This window comes from Protomyctophum parallelum, assembly GCF_964188405.1.
Source record: "Protomyctophum parallelum genome assembly, chromosome: 1".
Lineage (NCBI taxonomy): Eukaryota > Metazoa > Chordata > Actinopteri > Myctophiformes > Myctophidae > Protomyctophum > Protomyctophum parallelum.
In genome coordinates, this window is record NC_139697.1 from 36,370,298 (window position 1) to 36,388,078 (window position 17,781).

Consider the following 17,781-nt stretch of genomic DNA (forward strand, 5'->3'; position numbering starts at 1 on the left):
CTGGTGATTTCTATCGTCACTGCTTCCTCCTCCCTAGCGGTGTGACTGCTGCAGCCAGTCAGGGGCCACTGTGGGATGTTGTCTGTCTACCTGCCAAAGTAACTACCACTTCATGTGTGCTCGTGCAGAGAATTGTGTTTTCCAGCCGGACAGGAAGGTGTATTGCAACAAACACAGGGACCTTGTTAGTAAAAAGGTAGGCCTTTGATACACTTTGTTTCTTTCTCCATCTCTCTCTCGATTTCTGAAGGACTGAGTTCAAAAGTTAATTTTGGACTGAGTTAAAAACATTCACTTTGAAAGAATATATATTCAAAGATTTGCGCCACATTTTTATGATAAAAAAAGAAAATGGCAGACCTACAAGCTCGTAGCACGCCACTCGGTGGCGCGCTATGAGCTTTTAGATCTGCTATTTTTCAATAGCTAAATTATAACATAATGTTTAAAACACCAAAAGGGGTTCCGGCCCAAAATGGCTTAAAGGGTATATCACTTAATGTTTGGGGTCATTTTATCTTATTGTCTACTTAGGCTTTTGTTTGCAGTTTTTAAGCTGCTTTATTCAGTATTTAGATTTGATATGCATCAAATATCTAAATCACATTTCATTTAGGTTTTTGGCAAATGAAAATAAAAATATATATAATGAATGAAAAATGTCATTGAAAGAATTTGACACAATCACACATTTGACAATATCAGTCTACAGAACCAAGTATGTGTGTTTTCAATTAATCTAACATGGTTAAAATGCAGTTTGTACTGTCAGTAACTGACTCCACACTTCACACATTTGCTGTGTAGCCTATTGCCTAATGATTTACACCCCTTAAATCCCCACTGCCAGATGGTGTCTGGGAATGGGTTTGAAGTTCCTCGACGTGTCTATGTGGACTTCGAGGGGATCACACTGAGGAAGAAGTTCCTTACGGGCCTGGAGCCAGAGTCCATAAACATGACCATCGGTAAGGTGTTTATTATGGTTTGGATAGGAGTGGTTTGACCATGTTCATCATGTTAATTTGACTGGGCTTATGCTGGGCCCTGACAACACTACATGTTTCTTGTGCAGGTTCTCTGCAGATCCTTAAGCTCGGTGTCTTGTCAGAGCTGTCGTCACATGGAAGGATGCTGTATCCTGCCGGTTACCAGTAAGTGACAAATAGCCATTGTGATCCCAGCCCAGGCCCACCCTGGGCTGGGATAGTGCCTGAGTGACAAAGTGAATATAATGTTGTTTAACACCTTGAATGCCCGGATGTAGTTGGAACCAGTAAATCAGCGCGCCCAGCGATTTGTAGCTTCAGAGCCCATTTCAAGGTGGCTCCACGCCAACTTGGAAGTAGCTAGATGTAAGTCAAAGTCAAAGTCGTTCGATTAGTCACACACGTTTCCGCAGTGAAATTTGTTCTCCGCATTTGACCCCTCTTGGAGTGGTGAGCCGCAGCGTGCGCCGCACTCGGGAATCATTAGTTGATTTGACCCCCACTCTAACCACAAGGCCACTGTCTAGCCAACATACCCTTTGGAGGATCGATGGCAACGGGACCGTGATGGGCCGTCAAAAAACATAATTTTTGGTTAGAATTGGAAGCATTGACTTAGATCAAGAGTTATTCACGTTCTAAGATTTTTGATCTCATGGAGGGGGACCACTTTGGATGACGTCCCAACCGGAATTGACATTGAATGTTGCCCAATAGGTGCTCCCAGGCTGTAGAGCGGTGCGCTCTGTTGCTATGGTGCCAATGTTCCGTCTTTTTTATTAATCTCCGTTCCTGGCATCCGACATAATTAATAAGGCGGAGACCTCCGTCCCGGGCCCTCAAACTGTTTTAATCATTGTCTGTCTGTTGATCTTGCTCCTCACAAACCTCTGTCTTAATTGTCAGATGCACTCGTTTGTACTGGAGCACGGTGGACCCGCGCAGGCGCTGCCAGTACACCTGCAAGGTGATGGAGGTGTGCACTCCTCTCCCTGGGCAGGAGAAAGACCCAAGGTGGGACAAGGAAGACAATCACACCACCATACACAGTCCCAGTGACAGCAGTGGTGAGCAAACATTTACTGAACTTAGCTATGATTTTTCTATGACTTAAGATTCCATATTTGGCATTGTTTCATTCTGATCCAACTGCCATTCACTTACAGTATTTCCTAAAATGTAAAAAACTAATCACACCTGTGTGAAGTGAGGGGCGCTCTTATCATCATTTAATAATTTGAGTAGGATAAAAATACCGACACATATGACTCAAATTCGTGTTAGGACAAGAATTGACACTATAGCTGAACATCGGAGGTGCTAAAACTGGGGTGAAAACAGAATCAGAGGTCTTTATTGCCATGACATTTGTAAACGTGTTTACGAATTTAGTTTGAGACAGCAGAGTGCACTTACAACATTAGGACAGGTGTAAAACAGGACAAGACAGTGCAATGAATAATTAATAAATTTAAAGTGCAGAGAGTTCAAGTGTTCAGGTCAGTTCAGACTAGAGCACAAGTCAGTCAGTCCATTTCTCTTGAGTGGGGGTGGTGGGAGGATAGAATATACACAAATTGAACAGACGGGGAGTGACACACAGCAAAGGTTGATTGGCTCAGGAAACAACTTACTGTTAACTACATTAGAGCATAATTATGCTTTATAGTGCAAGGCCATTTGCGTCCCCACTTCTGACATTTTCTCTTTACCAGAAATGGAGACTCCAGAAAAGATGAGCATCTCGCCAATAGGGGTTAGGTCAAGTGTGCCATCAGCAATCTCAGAACAGGACCATAGATATGGAGCCAAAGCCCCTGGTTACAGTCAAACCAGAAGACCAGCAGGAGGGTCATCTAGACCTCTTCCATCTCCAGGTAAGGATTTGTGCAACAAGACATGTATTCATGTTCAGTTATTGACTTTGTTCAGCTCATGCTAATTCATTGCTTCATTAGGGTCAGGCCCTCCAAGATCACACCACATCCTGACCCTCAGGGATCTGGATGACAACCGAAGGCCTCGGCGTCTGTCCTCAAGGAGCCGCTGCAGCTCCTCTCCCTCGGACAGCGATCCCTCTATGCCAATGACTCTCCGCTCAGGCGGCACCATCCACAGCAGAGCCTCTTTGTTCAGCTCCCCTCCTAGTTTGACTGACCTTATTTCAACCTCACGTCCTCCATCACAGCAAGGCCGGAACTCTGCATCCCCTCGCGTGTCTTCTCCGCCAGGGTCCCCCTCCAGCATCACCCCGGGGGTCTCACCACGGCAAGGAGCCACCCCTCGCTCCCCGAAAGGCAGACAGCTCTTCAAAATCACCACGCCAGTGTCTGCTGAGGTTCCCCAAGACTTCCTAGCGTCATCTGAGGCAGAGGATTCATTAGTGGCTGTCACCAATGGAATCTCCCTAGCCCCTGATAGCTTGGAGGAAGAAGTTGCTCAACTTATGGCCCAGGAGCTGCCGTATACTGTGTTTGATGCAGACACTGAGGTAGCTGTGGCTTCCATGCTAGATGCTAAACTAGAATTTGATGAGGCCCTGCTCAGCGAAAATGTGTCACTAAACTGCAATGCTCAGGTCGGTAGTGGGGAGGCCAGGAATGTTGATGAAGTTGAGGCACAAAATGAAGGAATGGAAACTGGTCAGGAGCATGGGTCTCTCGATGATGATGGTGGCCATTATTTAAAATTTTCACGTACAGTGATGGTATGCGAGGCATCCAAGGACTCTGAAAACGCAGGTCTCCTTCAACCATCCTCATCACATTCCATCTCACAGCTGGATGGTGCTGATGGAGGATCAGAAAGTGATGGAAGTGAGACAGTTGAGGATGATGCTTCGAACACAGTCGGAGGAATTGTAGCAGCTAGGATTCAAACAATCCAGAATACCCCAACCAAAAAATTGACTGTTGCTCTGAAAAGGCTAGAGTCCATTTACACAGGGACAAAATCATCAGACAACACAACATCCACCATGGCCTGTGAATCTAAGGCGGGGTCTGCAATGTCTGTAGTTCCCGAGTCAAACTTGTCATCGCAAGAGACTGTTCAAGAGGGCTCCCAGATAAGTGATTCTCAAAAAGACCTTTTGGATGCAGCTACAGGTCATTTTATCTCTGAGGTTGTTCCACTAGTGCAAGCAACAACAAACGAAGAACTAGCCAATGACTGTAGTTCCTCAACTGACTCAGCTGATTCAGATGTAGCTGAAATGGGTGACCTTGACTGTACCACACATAAAACGATTGCTACAACGCATACAAAAGCTATTGTAGTAAAACCTAAAAAAATCTGCACACCCCCACATGAAGACGACATTATTACATATGTAGATGATATGGGTGATCCTGACTATGCACCTGAGGCCACAGTAAAAAAGATGACTACAGCGCATACAAAGGCCATTGTAGTAAAACCCAAACAAAACCGCACCGCCCCATATGTAGATGATCTTGCGTATGTAGATGATATGAGTGACCTTGACTATATACCTGAGAAAACGGCCAAAAGGAAGGCCACAGCCAAAAAGACAACGGCTCATACAAAGGCTACAATTGGAAAACCCAAACAAAAGCGCACGCCAATATTTGTAGACAATATTGCATATGTGGACAAAATGGGTGCCCCTGACTCCACACCTGAGACCACAGCCAAAAAGACATCAGCTCATACAATTATTGTGAAACCCAAACAAACCTGCACGCCAATATTTGGAGTGCCGTATAATCAGGGTGCCTCCACAGAGTCCACACCTGAGGCCACAGCCAAAAAGATCACTACAGCGCTCACAAAGACTATTATTGTAAAACCCAAACTAAATCTCACACACCCAACAATTGTAAGAGTAATTTCACCCACGCCTTGTCTTTCACTTCAGTCCCAAAGTATTGAATTGCCTTTGCCTCCAAAATCTTCACCAGCTGTAAATGCTACCTCTGCTTCATCAGGTGTTGTTGCCGCTGTGTCACAGGCGGTTACCTCTCCCATTGTGATTAATGGCTTAAACTCTTTACCTGTACAACAACCTGGAGCATCAAGAGGGAGAACCATCGCCATCTGCCTTGACGCTGCCAAACAAGCACAACCGCACCAATTAGTGATCGGTGCTCCTAAGCAAGTGGCTCCTCAAATCCCCGCCCCATCCCCTTCCCCACAAGTCCTTCTGGTAAACCGACAAGGTCAGATTCTCATCAAAGACTCCAGGACCAACACCTATCAACCCCTCAGTCCAAACGCACCCAACTATAACAAAATAAGTGAATTTGCCAAGATGATCCATACTGGTAGTGCCGTGCAGCACCCTGTCCCCCGTGTGATCATAAAACCAAACTCCAGCACCAGGCCCTTGGTCAGAACCGTCATCCCAAGTAGCAACCACATGCCGTGCTCGGATAAGAGAGTTATTGTCCACACTGCGATCAGAGGAGGTCGGCCAGTTGTCATCGGGGTTAAGAACCTTTCTCAGCCAGGCTCACCCTCCAACCAAGAAGCCCAAGCCATTATAGAAAGAGCCATGGCTAGCCACCGAGAGCCAATTTCACATCCAGTCATCCTGTGCTCTCCTGCACGACCAAACCCCAGAATTCTCAGTTCACCCCAGTCCCAGGTTACACCCCTCCCAGAGATGCTCCCATCACCTGTTGCCACGTTGCAAATCCCCAGTGGTCTTGGTGATTGCAAAACGGATGCAGCAATGTCGTCGCGCACCCAAGTGCGCATGAAGAGAGTGTCCTCTGTGTCAGAGCAGCCAGGCAGTAAGAGATGCAGGAAAGACTTCCTGACTGAACTGATGCCTCCATCCGAGCTTGATGACCTTAACGATGCTAGGTGAGGGTTACATTTTTTGTCCCCCACACCTACTTCAAGCTTATGTTCAATTTGTCTTAAAAGTATTAAGCATACTTTGGTAGTCCTTTTTTAAATGAACAATTCCAAGTCCTTTGCAAATGGACAGAATGGGTGACTGTTATCACCTGCATTGCAAATAGCACTGTACCATTGTGAAATATCTTGTTTATATTGCATTATAGAGAGTGCATTATCCCATGTATTCACTTTGAGATGATTACCTTTACATAATATGGTCTCTCTGAGGAGCTCTGAGTTTGTCTCATTTCAGAGTCCCTTTGAATTCATGGCCATGGGGATAAATGCTGAAACATAACCGGGTATAAAAAACACCCTAAACCACATTGCTTTCTCGTCACAGAGCCAGCCGTGTGAGAATGAAAGCGCCGACAATGAAGGATGTTCTTGATCTGGACCAAGGGAATGTTCCTTATACCATTGAGCAACCAAGCATCAAATCATCCTCAGAGTTGGGATTGATAAAGTGAGTTCATAAAAAGAGAAAAACTACAATACAATGACATTTCTGTTCTACTGATTTGATTACAAAATGCTCTATCCATTTTGAGAAAAATAATTATCACCAAAGCTCCTGAATTAAATGTTAAAGATATTCACACGACATGTCTAAGTTTATAATAGAATGTTCTTTTCTTTATTTATATTTTTATCAAATTTCATGAACTAAATTAATGAATAAACAAATACATAAACAAACTAGAACTGCACTCTGTCGAGTGCCTACTTGCACGTTGCACACAAGTAGGCCATTTGCGCAAGCAGAGCGTGCAAGTACTGTCGCACATTTGTATGAGCACGACCACAGTACCACAGCAACTAATAAATAATAATTGTTTTTATTATTATTCCTTACTCAGGTTCCCCATAGAACAAGCCATCACCAGCAGTAACTCAGAGACCCTGGCCATCAACAGCAGTAACATGAAGGCCCTGCCCATCAACAGCAGTAAAATGGAGGCCCAGCCCATCAACAGCAGTAAAATGGAGGCCCCGCCTATCAACAGCAGTAAAATGGAGGCCCCGCCTATCAACAGCAGTAACATGGAGGGTAAATCACATGTCTGCCTCAGTGCTCGCCATGGAGACCTCTCTGAATGGGCGCCCTGTACAGGTTGGTGATATATTAAGAAGACCTGAGGCCGATTCTACAAATGCCTTCTAAATCAGTTGTTCTCAAACATGTTCACACTGAAAAACGTATGCTGCTATAAATATATATAGCTAAAATGGCACGGATGCTTTCCCGGATTGAATGGGTTCAACTGGAAATTGACACCATTCTAGCATTTCTTTTCCATTTTTCTTGTTTGCAGAGTGAAATAAGTTAATGGCATGAGTTAACCGTTTTGAAGCCAGGGCCACACTTTTTTATGACGCATGCAGATTTGTGTCTACCATGGAAACTTGGTTCTATTATTTAATTTATCAGAAACTGGGTGGAAGATTATACAGAGCAAACACAAATACATTGGCTGTGGAGTGCCAAGTAATGAATCTCGGTATAAAAAAAAACAAGTACTCTTTTGATCCAAGAAGACGCAAGACAAAAAAGTCACAAATTGCACAACATGTAGGCACTAAGCCCATCCATGTTTTTAATTTGTTTTATAAATGTAGAGTAGCCAATTACTTTTACCCTTTATTTTGTCCACAATTTAGTTGTTATCCCAATTAATTCCTCCCCAAACATTTCTGTGTTGCCTCTGCTGTTTGCACGCTGGCTCACCTGCCAGTAACATTCCCTGCTGACTGGCCCTGTCCAGTCTGTAGGAATACGTGCAGCAACCAACAAAGTTCCCCTTCCCTGCCCGGCATCTCTCCCCGAACATGGCCAGTTGTGTTTGCATAGATGCTCAGCCAAACCGAATGCATCGCACTGCATTCGAAAACCCATTTCTTAAAGTTTTTATTTTTACAAAGCAGTGTTATTTGGCATCACAGCTGGTTTTAGGATGTTGCCCTAAATATTTAATAGAAATCATTATATTGCATCTTGTCTATACGTACATTAAAACCAACAATTTGTTTCTATTCAGGTTTTAGCTCAGAAGATGAAACTCTGCTAGCTAAGCACGAAGATAAAAGGACATATATGAACCAGCCTCACCTTCGTTTTGAAATCACAAGTGATGATGGATTCAGTGTAAAGGCCGACAGTATTGAAGGTACTGACTACTTCCTTTTCATGCATAATTCAATCAACACTAAAGACAGTTAAGGCCATTTCAATGTATAGATTATCATACTAGTAGTAAGTTACCTCACTCCATTTGTATGAAAGACGTGCCAATGCCAACTGCTCTTTATTTTATCATGTACTTCTCATTAACTTATTTTGACTGCATTATGCTAAATCTGATGCACCATCTTCAATGGGCTTTACATAAACTGACACGTGAACATCATTCACTCTCTTCCGTCAGTCGCGTGGCGCGCTGTGATCGACGGGGTGTTGGAAGCACGGGCAGCCTTCCACCTGAAGCACCTGCCTCTAACGGGTATGTCGGGCCCGCGTATGCTGGGCGTGCTCCACGATGCCGTCATCTTCCTGCTGGAGCAGCTGCAGGGCGCCGCCAGCTGCAAGCAACATCGCTTCCGCTTCCATCGCTATGAGTACACTGAGGAGGAGCCGCCCCTCAACCCCAGTGGCTGCGCCCGCGCTGAGGTCCACGTGCGGTACGGTTTTCACTATATCCTATTGTGTACATTTGTGGTAGCTAGTTCTCTGTAGCTTATTTCTGATCTTTTTATTTGTTTCAAACAACATAGAAATCAAAATAAAATTTGCAGTTTTGTTAAATATTACAAGACCAAACAAGGACCACAAACAATGACAGGAACAACATCATCTGCCCTTCCATTAAATGTGACAGATTTTTTATTTTTTATGTATTGTATATAAAACAACCCCACACTTTCTGAAACATACCATGTTTGTCCTTAAGAATACATGTAATTATTTATATATATGGTAGATCTAAAGACAGTTCCTTGAACCATTATGCATATGCTTGATTTGTCCAGCCATTTCCAGTTTAATGATATTACTCTTATGGCTTGTTAAAGACAAATATATATAAACATGTATTTGTTCATTGTGCTTGTGTCCATCTAGATAGAGGCCAAGTAGAAAGGTTTTTGTGATCTTGATGATTTTATCACATTGAGGTTTTGGAATAATTTCATACTTCAGTATTTGTACAGTAACTAGCATATGTTTTTGTTTTAACTCTCTCCCCACGCAGGAAGTCTACCTTTGACATGTTCAACTTCCTGGCCTCACAGCATAGACAGCTCCCTGACACATCGGTCCCCTGCGATGAAGAGGATGATGAATTTCCACTGAAATCCAGCAGGTTTGCTGCTTTTCCCCTCCTAATCTTGAAGATCCAGTAAAGCACACAATAGCATGATACAATGGCAGGCTTCAGCAGACAATGAGGTTTAGTTTGTAGCTGAGTAACTTGAAGGTTTTCTACGCCCGTCATCAAGGGTTGTATATGTATGGTGTATCATTTACCAGGTGTTTCTTATCATTGCTCTACAACAGGGGTGCCTGTAGTTCGCATTGTAGATCACAATGGCTGCGCAGGTAGATCGTGTCCCTAAAGAATATCACATTGATTGCCATAAAAAAAGGCCTGTTGGCTCCCTTTGCGGCTCCTATAGTATGCAATCCCACAATGCAATGCTTTGTTTTCAAGAGTGTTGCACTTGCACGCAAATGTCTGTAGCATTATAAAGTTGTATAAAATGTGCGTGGCAAAGAAGCCAAACACCTACCACTTCCATACAGAATGGGAGCCTTTTTTTCTCCAATTACTGTATTTGGGATTTGATTTGAATCTAGAGGTTCAGCTTGAACAATGTAGAAAAAGGAACGTGTGTTTTGGCAATGAGTAAAAATTAAGAAGCCTTTATTGAATTGGCGACGTGTTAAGGCACACAGTCTTTATGAGGGTGACTCAACTCAGCCTTCATAAGGGTACTGACATGGGTACCGCATTGACTTTCTGCATCTGTTGTCAATCAAATAAAGCAAGGTGCATGTATACATGTACTACACACACAAAATGTAGCTCATTTCCATTTCCCACCCCACAGACGAGCCACCAGCACTGAGCTTCCCATGGCTATGCGCTTCAGACACCTGGAGAAAACATCCAAGGAAGCTGTAGGAGTTTATAGGTAAAGACCGCCAAGCCTGAACATGTTTTTGGATTCCTTAAGAGGACTATTATGCTTAAAACAAAATTCCCCCATCCTTGACTCTCTGTTCAATCATTCTAGATCTGCAATTCATGGACGTGGTTTGTTCTGTAAGAGGAACATTGAAGCTGGAGAGATGGTGATCGAGTATGCAGGAAATGTCATCCGAGCTGTCCTGACTGATAAGAGGGAGAAATACTATGACAGCAAGGTTAGTCATCTTTAGATCCATACGGTGAAGGCTTCTTGAAAGTGTGAGAGCTACTGATTTTTGAGGGCATTTATAGAATTGTCCTCAGATTTTAATGGGTTAAGCAGGCATCACTTCTACTTGGCATTTGTACAGCATGTTCATGATATGCAAATAATTATCTTTTAATCCATTTAGACCTGAGGATGCATCAGTGTCGCCTTAGCGTTTAACCACTTTAACCATTCGTTTAGACTTCAGCTGTTGAAAAATAGCAGATCTACAAGCTCGAGCTTGTAGATCTAGGCTGTGGGCAGTTCAGAAACCCTTCCACCAGTGACATCATCGTTAGGCAGATATTTTATTAAACAAATATTTAGATTTTTATTATCGTGAGAACGATTGCTTCCATTATAGTATTGCAACTTTTCATGACTAGAAAGCCTGCAGTTTCTATTCGTTTGGACTCCCCATCGATGAGGTCACTGGTGGACGGGTTTCTGAACTGCCCACAGCCCTCCTATGAGACACAGAGTAGAAATTATGATTATTAGTAAGGACCTATTGTATGAAGATGGGTTGTGAATGGTCCTTTTAATGGATAAATTATAAATTAAAGTGTTAAACAATTACTGGTCATAAAAGTCAAACAAAGATCACTCAACACTGCTCTTCTCACGGCATCCATCAGGGTATTGGCTGCTACATGTTCCGCATCGACGACTTTGAGGTGGTGGATGCCACCATGCACGGCAACGCGGCGCGCTTCATCAACCACTCGTGCGAGCCCAACTGCTACTCCCGTGTCATCAGTGTGGAAGGCCACAAGCACATCGTCATCCTCGCCCTGAGGAAGATTTACAGAGGCGAGGAGCTCACCTATGACTACAAGTTCCCCATCGAGGACGCCAACAACAAGCTGCACTGCAACTGCAGCACGAGGCGCTGCCGCCGCTTCCTCAACTAGGACATGGCGCATGACCATGACAGCCATCTTGCTTGAATTACTTGAATATATATATGGGAGATTAACTGTGGAGGAACGGTAGTTAAGCCACTGCACTTGAACCAGTCTTTGTGGCATCCTTGCACACTGCGCATATAAACGGTCGGGGGCTCACTCAGAGGCAAGGGTGTTTAGGTGTATACCTTAGTTCCAGATGAAACGGTTCTCCGCGAAAACGTTTTCTACTGAACATTGTTAAATATTTCAAGAGAAACAAATTCTCACTGAATACTATCCAATTTGTATTGAGTATAACATCGTCTCATAGCCATAAAAGTGGGGTCACAAGGTGGGAAAGTTTCACCAACTTTGATTCAGATTTTCATTCACATTCTATCGTAAAATCTTTGAAAGTTTGCGAATGACTGAAGAATTTGTTGATTTACCAGCCCTTGTTGCCTGGAGAACAAGAGGCTATTTTTAAATTATAGTGCAATCTGTGATACTCCCTGAAGAAAATGGTCTGTTAGACTGGTTGCATGGATGGCATAATCGCTCCCCCCACCACATTCCATTGAGCAACTATCCTCGGTAACACAAACCAAATGGGAGCCGTTTGGTTTGGCTTGGTATGAAAGATTATTAATGTGATTCAGTGGCTGAAACTACTGGGATGTTGGTCTGCGAGGAGCTGCATGCTATCCAGTGATCCTGCAGTATTTTTGGACGTTTATATTGTCACAGGCCATCTTTGACTCATTGCTTTTCAATTTTTATGAATGTCCTCGGCTGGAACTGGGGGGCCATCGTCACCTGCCTCTACTCTGACGATGGTTAGTACTCACTGCAAATGATGGCTGAAACGCCTAAACTGCAGTTCTTTCTCACTTTGCTCTGTTTTAAAGAGAGAAAATTCTCAGCACATGTGTCTGTATATAGGTTATAATAGAATGGGATGAGACTGCACCTTAAACTCTCTTGTGTTCATCTCTGCTGACATTGGCAGCTGTACATAGTCAACTAAGTGAGACTGCTTTTTTCTTCAGAACAAAGTGCAACACGCTGGATTCAAGCCCTCTTGTACAAGTTTTAGTGCAGCTATGTTTCTTCCCTCTCCCCACATTTTCAAGTGAGCAGGGAGTTTCATTGTCTGTTGTATTTTGCTTTGGTTATGGAGATGCCTTTCACACAAGTTCTATTTCATGTAGGGTTTTAAATGTTTGCTTAATGGAAGTTGCCTCCATCCCTCCCGTCTTTCCCTGGCACTCAGTCGTAAAGTCTTTATTTTAGTTTAAACAGCGGAGAGATGCTGTGAACAAAATGTTTTTATCCCACTAGTTATGCAATTGTTTGTTAATGTTTTGTTTTTTTGTTTAAGGTCTATAAGGGAGGGATGTCTGCAGGCTGTAAAAAGATAATAAATATAGTAATGTTACACGGCTTATTGCTCCCTTTTAAATCTTTTTCAGGATTTGTATTTTTGTACACTGAAATAATAAATGCTATTCAACATGCTTGTGGAACTTATAACTTGCTTTGTTTGGTAGTGAAACTCAAAGAAGTGATTAAATGCCTCCCGAATTAGTTTTCCTTGCTTTTCCTTTTTCTTTAGTTTAATGTTATTGTTACTTCCACATTTGACCACTCTATCTGTTGTCTGATAGGTGTACTACCTCAGTGGCAAAACAAAATAGAATATATGAAACAAGCTAATGTTTGAAGAGTTTAGTTGTGAAATCCTACAAGTGTCCATTGTTTTACATGAAGTCCTTTCCTCGATGTTTCACATAAAGAATTTTTTTCCAAGCACAGTTTTTCATAGTCAACTTACATCAATCAATTTTAATTTCACAACACCCTTGATGAGGTGCTAGCCTGCTAGGATAGCCGATGGCATCGGTCATATTTCCGCCAGCAATCCTTTTGAAAGAATGTCAAGTTTTCGGTAAAATCACATGGATAATGAAACTCCTTAGCTCACAACTGGCATATGCATGTAACAAGGATACGACCCAGCCTCTGATATTTTCACTGGAGGGGTTTGTCGTCTTCTGAATCTGGAATGCAGTGTGTACTATTGATATGGAATTGTTTTATTTAAATTGAGTTTGTAATTTCTTGTGACATGCGTTACTTTATTCGCTTATGATGAAACCTCTTGTCTGTATAAAGTTGTATACAAAATTTCTAAACCTGTTTAAACCTTTTACTACACATTTTTATTTATGTTATGGTTTTCTTGTTTTTTTGCCCAATAAACCTTTACATGTTAAAATGGTTAAATTGCATTCATAAGTTAGGTTTGCTTCACTGCAACTCATTTACTGCCATTGCTCTTAGGTGAAAAAGAAGTAAAGGATCTAATAAAGATCTATTCATGCAAGCTCTATGAGATCACAAAATGCCAATATTGCTGTAGGAATAGATACAAGGATCAATTTAAAATATATATTCATATACAGTAAGTGCATGTCAAGAGTGTAGATGGCTTCATCCCACTATGATTTTGATCATGGGACAATGTCATGTTTTGTTATGTTATGCTTTCTGATGTTTCTTAACACTTAACATCCAATATGATTTAAGTAGGCTACGGCAATGAGCCAACGTAAGAGAGTAGTTAACAGAATAGATGTCATTTCCAGTATTCTGGTGGATTATGGGGGTACAGTTATTTATAAGGGGGACACACACTGATTGAGGGGGGGTCTCTCTGCCCCATAGAGTTATGCCCCCCCCTGACGTTTAACCCATTCTGACCTGAGATCAGATTCTAGAAATGTCAGTCGCTCTTCGATTTTTCAAAAATAGCAGACCTACAAGCTCGTATCGCGCCACTCGGTGGCGCGATATGAGCTTGTAGATCTGCTATTTTTCAATAGATAAAGCATAACATGATGCCAACACCAAAATGCGTGCCCGTTCAGAATGGGTTAACAGAGTAGATGTCATTTCCAGTATTCTGGTGGATTTGGGGAGACTGATTTTATCAGGCTTTCCTAACATAGCTAGGGTCCATTAAAAAGCTGAAAGTAGCTCTACCTAAATTGATTTGACGACTGAAGCAATACATCTTATAATTCTTATTAGACCTAATAATAACCACTAATCACTAGAGTGACTAAAGTGACTCTTTATAATTGCATTCAATTACAATTCATCAGATACATGGAGTGTGTGTACACTGTACATGTGGGACTGGAGTTTATCCAGACATAATATACTGTACATAAAGTGACAGTAAAAGTGTAACATTCCCACTCTCACTCTTGAGAGAGGTTTTTTGGGAGGTGTGTGCCAGAATCAGGGATAATAAACATGTCTGCACATGGACAAACATGTCTGTGGCAAGACTTGTCTATGTCCGTGGCCCTTTATCCTTTTTTTAATGAAACATTCTCTATAATGTCGATTAAAAAATGTGTTGTAATAATTCTGGTGACTCATAAAGTGTTGAGATGACATACTCATATGTTGCAGCAGGAGATTTGTGATATTTTACGTGATACCTGTACGCCTGTGCCATACAGTACAGTATATGACCAGTGGAAAAGTGAAAAAACATGGCATGTTATATGTTGAGAAGGACCACCAAGGCAATGGAGAGCAGAACTGGACAAGTAAAGCAAATTTTCGTCAGTTGAGAGAAAGTGTTTCAACGTTTCCAATAATAATAACTAAATTATAATAACACTCAACAAGCATAATAATCCATGGAAACCCTTGATCCACAGCCTCGCCATCAGACCTGCACCTCTGATCAAAGTTAGGCACCTAAAGTTAGGCAACTATTGTGACACTTAAATCCAGCCATGCCCTTCATAATCACTCATCATGTACTACATAATTATCTTTATTTTTTACTCACATTTTTCCCCCATTGTTCACAACTATTGAAGCTACATTGACAAATAAAAAACTAGTTTACTGGTAGAACTTCCTGTCTCCTCCTGTCCTCAAGTAACATTGTCCTCTGAAAGGCCATCTGTATATAATTAAATTATATATAATAACCAGAATAATACGCACCCATTCACCATTGCCAAGTGGTCCTTTTTCTACTGCAATCTAAGATGGAAGCACTGTCTATACTTTATTGAAGTGCATGCATGCGTGTGTGAGAGAGCACTTATTAGTCCTTAAAATCAGCATAGAGAAATATATTCTTTATATTTTCAATTCAAAGGGGCAGAAAGAAGTATATTTACACATTAGCCTTCAATAAGTTATGTGGACTTCTTCAAAATGAGTTGAAACATGAAAATGGTAAAGCACAAATTATGAACAGTTTATGTGTATTAGATCAAAACCAATAGTCTTTAACACATTTTATACAGTCCATTCACAGTGATATTTGCATTTATTGCAAGAAACAATATTGTATAGGCTATGATGAAGAGAAAACTTAAAATTACCTGAGAGTCTGAATTTGAATAATGTAATCTACTACAAAAAGAAAAGACACTATACTAAAACACACAAAGGTTTGAAACAGTCTACTGGTGATCATCTCATTCTGATTTCAAAATGCACATCTTTGGCATTATGTGGCAGCCAGCAAAGCAGTGAAATGCCATCTGTTGAGTTAACAACATAATAAACTCATATGAACTAAGATTACAGTTCAATTAAGTCAATAAATACATACATACATAAAGTACATAATGATGATTATTCTTAACATTAATATAAATAATATGCATTACATTAGTAATTATTATGATGTTTTATTGTTTTTTTTGTCTTAGAATGTTGAATTTAATGAAAAGCATAACTTGTCTTGTCGCATCCCAAAAGGTAGCAAAAGCTAACTGTGTATAGATTATCTAGACTGCAGCTTATCTGTGCCTATTGAACTATCATTTAAAAAAAGTTATTTAATGCTTTGTGATTAAATGTCCCAGTGTGTCTTCTTGTTTGCTACCTCTATTCTATGAGCTCTTGCATAGCTCCAAAAAAGCAATTTCTTAAAAAAGGAAACACATAGCCTACAAAACTTCCAAGTGACACTTGGAACACAATGTTTTGACTGTTCAGTCAAAACATTAAAGATCATGTAAACTTTCAGTCCATAAAAAAAAGAAAAAATCATAAGGGCATTTGCAAAGTCAAGTTGAACATTATATAACTCAAAGTCCATCATACATGAGACGATGCATCACCTTTTTCTGCTGAATACAATTAAATATGCATTAGCTTAGGCATTCAAAATGTGACAAAATGAAGTTGACAAAGTTCAGGAGATAAGACCACCCTCTAAATCCTTAAACACAAATCCTTAAACACTTAAACAACCACAGAATAAATACCTTTCTGCCCCCCCCCCTCCCCCCCACACACACACACAAACACACTCTCTACCCTTCACTCCATCACCAGTCCCTTTCACTCTCTGCTGACTCTCTCCCCAGTCCTCTCACCCTCTCACTCTCTGCTGACTCTCTCCCCCAGTCCTCTCACCCTCAGTCCTCTCTCCCCCAGTCCTCTCACCCTCTCACTCTCTGCTGACTCTCTCCCCCAGTCCTCTCTCCCCCAGTCCTCTCACCCTCACGGCTGACTCTCTCCCCCTGTCCTCTCAGCCTCTCACTCTCTGCTGACCCTCTCCCCCAGTCCTCTCACCCTTTCACTCTCTGCTGACTCTCTCCCCCAGTCCTCTCACCCTCTCTGCTGTCTCTCTCCCCCAGTCCTCACCCTGACTCTCTCCCCCAGTCCTCTCACCCTCTCACTCTCTGCTGACTCTCTCCCCCAGTCCTCTCACCCTCTCGACTCTCTCCCCCAGTCCTCTCACTCTCTGCTGACTCTCTCCCCCAGTCCTCTCACCCTGCTGACTCTCTCCCCCAGTCCTCTCACTCTCACTATCTGCTGACTCTCTCCCCCAGTCCTCTCACCCTCTCTGCTGACTCTCTCCCCCAGTCCTCTCACCCTCTCTTCTGACTCTCTCCCCCAGTCCTCTCACTCTCTGCTGACTCTCTCCCCCAGTCCTCTCACCCTCTCACCCTGCTGACTCTCTCCCCCAGTCCTCTCACTCTCTGCTGACTCTCTCTCCCCCAGTCCTCTCACCCTGCTGACTCTCTCCCCCAGTCCTCTCACCCTGCTGACTCTCTCCCCCAGTCCTCTCACTCTCACTCTCTGCTGACTCTCTCCCCCAGTCCTCTCACCCTGCTGACTCTCTCCCCCAGTCCTCTCACCCTGCTGACTCTCTCCCCCAGTCCTCTCACTCTCACTCTCTGCTGACTCTCTCCCCCAGTCCTCTCACCCTCTCACTCTCTGCTGACTCTCTCCCCCAGTCCTCTCACCCTGCTGACTCTCTCCCCCAGTCCTCTCACTCTCACTCTCTGCTGACTCTCTCCCCCAGTCCTCTCACCCTGCTGACTCTCTCCCCCAGTCCTCTCACCCTGCTGACTCTCTCCCCCAGTCCTCTCACTCTCACTCTCTGCTGACTCTCTCCCCCAGTCCTCTCACCCTGCTGACTCTCTCCCCCAGTCCTCTCTGCTGACTCTCTCCCCAGTCCTCTCACCCTGCTGACTCTCTCCCCCAGTCCTCTCACTCTCTGCTGACTCTCTCCCCCAGTCCTA

At 42.8% G+C, this 17,781-nt stretch overlaps 1 protein-coding gene across 3 annotated transcripts in view; it reads left to right on the top strand.

Moving 5' to 3' along the window:
• Positions 1-13,548, top strand: part of kmt2ba (lysine (K)-specific methyltransferase 2Ba) — a 39,404-nt gene extending 25,856 nt beyond the window's left edge. The window contains exons 23-36 of one of the 3 annotated variants that reach the window (XM_083775513.1): positions 38-196; positions 851-968; positions 1,076-1,154; positions 1,896-2,056; positions 2,705-2,866; positions 2,948-5,819; positions 6,202-6,324; positions 6,719-6,972; positions 7,898-8,026; positions 8,285-8,537; positions 9,107-9,217; positions 9,966-10,049; positions 10,152-10,281; positions 10,952-13,548. In XM_083775513.1, coding sequence (XP_083631639.1) covers positions 38-196; positions 851-968; positions 1,076-1,154; positions 1,896-2,056; positions 2,705-2,866; positions 2,948-5,819; positions 6,202-6,324; positions 6,719-6,972; positions 7,898-8,026; positions 8,285-8,537; positions 9,107-9,217; positions 9,966-10,049; positions 10,152-10,281; positions 10,952-11,227 — 4,911 coding nt within the window. In that variant the 3' untranslated portion in view covers positions 11,228-13,548. The remainder of the gene's footprint in view (positions 1-37; positions 197-850; positions 969-1,075; positions 1,155-1,895; positions 2,057-2,704; positions 2,867-2,947; positions 5,820-6,201; positions 6,325-6,718; positions 6,973-7,897; positions 8,027-8,284; positions 8,538-9,106; positions 9,218-9,965; positions 10,050-10,151; positions 10,282-10,951) is intronic. The other 2 variants (XM_083775514.1, XM_083775515.1) reach the window with 2 other exon arrangements.
• Positions 13,549-17,781: the final 4,233 nt, after the last annotated feature.